Source organism: Cryptotermes secundus, unplaced genomic scaffold (genome assembly GCF_002891405.2).
Source record: "Cryptotermes secundus unplaced genomic scaffold, Csec_1.0 scaffold709, whole genome shotgun sequence".
Lineage (NCBI taxonomy): Eukaryota > Metazoa > Arthropoda > Insecta > Blattodea > Kalotermitidae > Cryptotermes > Cryptotermes secundus.
In genome coordinates, this window is record NW_019738358.1 from 88,089 (window position 1) to 93,150 (window position 5,062).

The 5,062-nt window shown below is 39.2% G+C and overlaps 1 protein-coding gene across 8 annotated transcripts in view; it reads right to left on the minus strand.

Moving 5' to 3' along the window:
- LOC111870867 (cohesin subunit SA-1) overlaps positions 1 to 5,062 on the minus strand; it is a 56,851-nt gene extending 51,789 nt beyond the window's left edge. For 5 of the 8 annotated variants that reach the window (XM_023863467.2, XM_023863466.2, XM_023863462.2 and 2 more), the window contains exons 1-2: positions 4,978 to 5,062; positions 2,142 to 2,336 (exon numbers count right to left, since the gene is read on the minus strand). In XM_023863467.2, the coding sequence (XP_023719235.1) occupies positions 2,142 to 2,314 (173 nt within the window). In that variant the 5' untranslated portion in view covers positions 2,315 to 2,336; positions 4,978 to 5,062. The other 3 variants (XM_023863463.2, XM_023863464.2, XM_023863465.2) reach the window with 3 other exon arrangements.

Consider the following 5,062-nt stretch of genomic DNA (forward strand, 5'->3'; position numbering starts at 1 on the left):
GTTATAACATAGGTGTGCAGCTGAACGAAACATACACGTCGAACCCCCCCAGACGATTTAAATCCCTGACGAAACATACACGACGAACCACGGCAACAGGTTAAATGTAGGTTTTGCATATTCATGATGTTACTGATATGCTGTCAGAAGAATAACAAGTCACATACTTTTGACTGTCATATTACCATAAACTTCAAGACTACACATTAAGCAATAAGAGTATAGCTCAGCCTTCTTCTGCCTTCTTTTTAGCATAATTGATGGCATTAAATTCAAAAGTACAGAAGGGGACTGACCTCCAGTGGCATTATATATAATCAAATTTATAACAAATAATACACCACAATATCCATTAAGCATTGGATATAATAATAAATATATAGAAGAGTCAGTACACACAAAATCCCTTGGCTTACAAATTGATAACCACTTAAACTGGAAATACCATATTGATCAGTTGGTTCCGAAGTTAAGTGGGGCATGTTATGCAGTAAGAGCTTTGTTACATGTCAGCAACACTGATACACTGAAAAACTTTATTTTGCCTACTTTCACTCTATAATGAAGTATGGAATAATATTTTGGGGTAACTCATCTGACAGCAAAAAGGTATTTACATTACAAAAGAAAATTGTTAAAATCATGCTGGGTGTAAAACATCAAAATTCTTGTAGAGAGGTATTTAAGAGATTACAGATCTTACCTCTTACATGTGAATATATATTTTCATTATTAAGCTTCATTATAAATAACCAAGACCGTTTTCAGACCAATTTGGATGTACACAGTGTTAACACGAGAAATAAGCACCATCTCCATAGACCGGTTCCTAACGTGACATGTTTTCAGAAAAGCGCATATTATTCTGGCATTAAAATTTCCAACAATCTACCACCTACTCTCAGAAGTCTAAAGAATGAAAAGGCGCAATTAAATCAGTACTGAAACGATACTTAAATACACACTCATTCTACTCTGTTGATGAATTCCTACTGTCTAAAAATGACCCATCCTTTAAAAGGTGATGTACATAGCACAAGTTGACAGTATTGACATATATATGTGTGGATGTATTTTTTGTGTCTCAGCTGTACTGTATTTATGGCTTTTGTATTTGTATGACTTGTTCCACATCATACAGTTATTCTGACTTACTTTGGATTTACGGAATGTAATGTATGTATTGTGATGTATTTGTGCAATGCAGGACACTCCCTCCCCTGCCAGCGGTGATGTAACAGAATTAGAGCGCTGCAGCTGCTACAGTAACAGGCCAGTTAACACTCTGCCGCCCTCCCCCGCAGTGACGTAACAGCACTTCCCACCGTGACGTAATATGGGACACCACTGGTAAAACGAGGCAACAGGGAATGGTATAAAAAGCCGGCTGAGCAGTATGTGAGAGAGTGTGTGATCAGGAGTGACACAGTGCGGATTGTGAAGTCGCCAAGTGCAGCAGAAGTCTAGCAGTCACCGAGGGCAGTGGATGTAATTGTGATACTGCCAATGGCAGTAATTGTAATTGTGAATTGTGTGAGTGTGAGAGTGAGTGTGGAATAAATTTGCTATATCCAAGATGGCGTGAAGTTATTTGTCGCATTACATTCCCAACATGTGACAGTATGTATTCCTACCATGTATAATGAAAATGCCGGTTACGGTAGCCAAGCGGTCTAAGGCGTGCACTGTCTTCGCTCACTCGGAAGCCGGGATCTGGGGTTCGAATTCCACTCAGGGCATGGATGTTTGTGTGCATTTTTCTGTGTTTGTCTACAGGTAGAGGCCTTGCGACGAGCTGATCACTCGCCCAAGGAGTCCTACCGTACGTGTAAGATCTAGTAAACTGAAGTGAAATGGAGAGTTTCATGGAAGCAGACCTAGGCCCAAATTGGGGCTGTAGCGCCACAGGAAAAAAAAAAGGAATAATGAAAATATATCAGATGGTTATATGGAGTGATAAACAGATTCACTGAAGACACCATAAATATATGAGGGTTATTCAAATGAAACCCATCTGCAATGATGCTAGCAGATATGGAGACATGAACAGGTTTCACTTGAATAACCCTCATACTTTTCCTTACAAAATAATTAAAACAAGAACAAGAAATGGAAAATCAGGAAAATAGCCTTCAACATACCCAGTATGCATTGGGGTGGCAGGCTGATTGCTGTAGGGGGTATATGGTGTGTATGGCTCCTGCAGTTCCGTTCCACTTCCATCCAATGGTGTCATTGGAGTCATAGGTGACTCATACTCTGGTGGTGGAGGCTCATCCATCCGAATCCTCTTCCCTCCACGTCGCTGCATCATGAATGCCTGTTCTGGTGATCACCTACAGCCCACAGCATAACAGATTTCAAATATCTACACTAATTGCTGCAATATCGCATTCACCTACTTCATTAAATTATTCAATACATGCAAAATGCATTCATATACAATATTCCTCTTCCTGGCCACTTTCAAAGCAACTTAATGCCCAATAATGAAGAATAAAATACGGGTTTTGAGATCTTCTATGCATTTTCATGAAAATAATGAAAGCTGATGACAGAGAGACTATTGCCAGAACTAGTACTGCTTGCAACCTGCACGTGCAATGTGTGTACCTGTGTACTGTGTTACCATGTTCTCAAGCAGCATTGTTATGATTTCACTGTATCAACAATGTCCTTAACAAACATAAAGAGATTTCCTTGCCATAACAAATCTGAAATACCAGTACATCTTTACAATACAGTGACCAGTTTCTTGAGACTCTTCTTAAAAAAAATGTAAAATAACTGCTTTCCTTCTATTTATGTATACTGTAATATTTCTCCAGTAAAAGTAAAGTAAAGCTATCCCTGTAACAGGCCGTGAAGGCCCACGGGGTTGTGAGATGTTGAGGGTCCCACATTATTTAGACAATTGGCTCAAAGATGGCAGTACGGTTGTCAGCCTTACATGCCAGCTGCGCTTTACTCCCCAGGAAAATTATTTAATTAATTCCTGGTACTCATTTTTGTTAGAGGCTGAGTGAACCCCAGGGCCATAGTGCAGCTGGAAGGATTAGGTCAATTGAAAAATTCCAATGATGTCATTGGGACTTGAACCCACAACCTTCCAGCTTGTAGCATAGCCCCTTAACCAACTATGCTACCGCTACCATAGCAGCCTGTGTGGAGGCAGGTTCGAATACCTCCACCATAGCCCCGTGAGCCATACAAGGTGATGAAAGGGGGACCCAGTGCCTGGGGGTATAACTGGGCCACACTGTTCCTGGAAGATATAAATATAGGGAGCTGGCCCTCCAGGTTGTAGGAGTCTCAAATATGAGACAGCAAAATATGGTCACAAGTCCCACAGAACCCTGACCTGAGAATGACTGCGCTGGTGAAGGTAGCAGCAACTGTGAATGACAGACCTGTCTTCTCCTCAGAGAATATCAGTATAACACACGCAGTCACAGGAGCAAGACACAACACAAAGCACAATACACACACGATAGTGAAAGAGTGCTCCGACAGAAGAGGATAGGGGTGACTTGCGAAGTGAGATACGACGTAGGGATGAAAAATCCTGAACAATTTTAATATTTTTAACATTTAATATTTATCAATATATATGATAAATATATATTTTAGTTATTTTAATATGAAGACGGCAAGGCATGCAGTGAACTAGTTTGACGTAAATCGAATAAGCACCTGAGGATGGCACTTTTGTGCCGAAACATGTAGTTCGAGACAGAGAGGAGTGAGATAGATGAGTGTATGCACTGGAAGACGGTTGAAATAAATCATGGACTTAAATCAGTGCAACAGGACGCTAAAATATAACATTACCTTCAACACGATTACCATCCTATCAGAGAGGAGTGTATTATTCAGGCATCAAGCTATTTAACAATCTGCTGTCAAATATCTCAGCTTTAAAAACCGATAAAAATCAATTCAGGTTTGTTTTATGAAATTATTTGCAAAGTAACTCATTTTACTCTACTGACGAATTTGTCGAGCATGCAAGGAGCTCAAATGTTAAAAAGAGTTAATAAATGGTCTGTGTGCTTGTAATATATGTTGTTGAGACTTGCTTGTTGTATGTATGGTGCCTGTGTTTGTTATGAATTTTAATATGTTACAATGAAACTGTACTGATGATATGGCTGGCCAATAGGTGTGGAATGGCGAGATGTGCAATTGTGCAGCACAGAGTTATCATAGTTGGAAATATGAGGGATTTTGTTCAGGGTCGAATGTGACAGTGGTTTTTCCATGGCCTGTGTGTGTTGTCTTGACAACTTGTGCTGTCTGCATGAGGCCTGATTATATACTTTATTGGACCAAGGATGTATGATGTGTAGTCTTCATGAATTTGTAATGTGTGACATGTTTTATATCCAGCCCTATGGGGGAAGTGATTGGATCCATGAAGTGAAATATATGTAAATGTAAACCCAGTAACTGTAAGTTACACATTAAACTACATTTGCAATACTATACTTTCATCGCGATGAAAACTAAATTCATAACTATTGGAAAGATCCACTTATATGCATGATTTTATGAATTGAATCTCCCTTGGTGTCATTCACAGTAAACAAAACTGGCATGTTTAACCATTTCAAGTTTAAACTGACAATCTCTAATGATTAGTACTTCTGTTTCTCAGAATCTGTAGTGATATTACTAATATGGCATACAATCAGTCACAAAACACTGACTTGATTCTATAGCGAATTCTTAACACAACCTGAAGAATCCCAGGCGCCACAGAGGAATAGGGAATAAAATCAGAATATTGAAATAACAATTACATGACGCCAAATAACTTCACCTCTTGATTGGTCTTGATTGACAACTTAAAACAGAATGTTCTTCCACAACACACTACACAATGAAAGACGGAGAGAAATATGATTTCTCGCTTCTTACATATTACCGTCAACACGCCTGGCTACGAAATGGTTACCCACAATTAATATTCCATACCTAATTTAAAATGTTACAGTTTCATTGTCATTTATCACAACCATATACACCAAGTACACCAATACCGCTCAAACCAGGGTTGCTA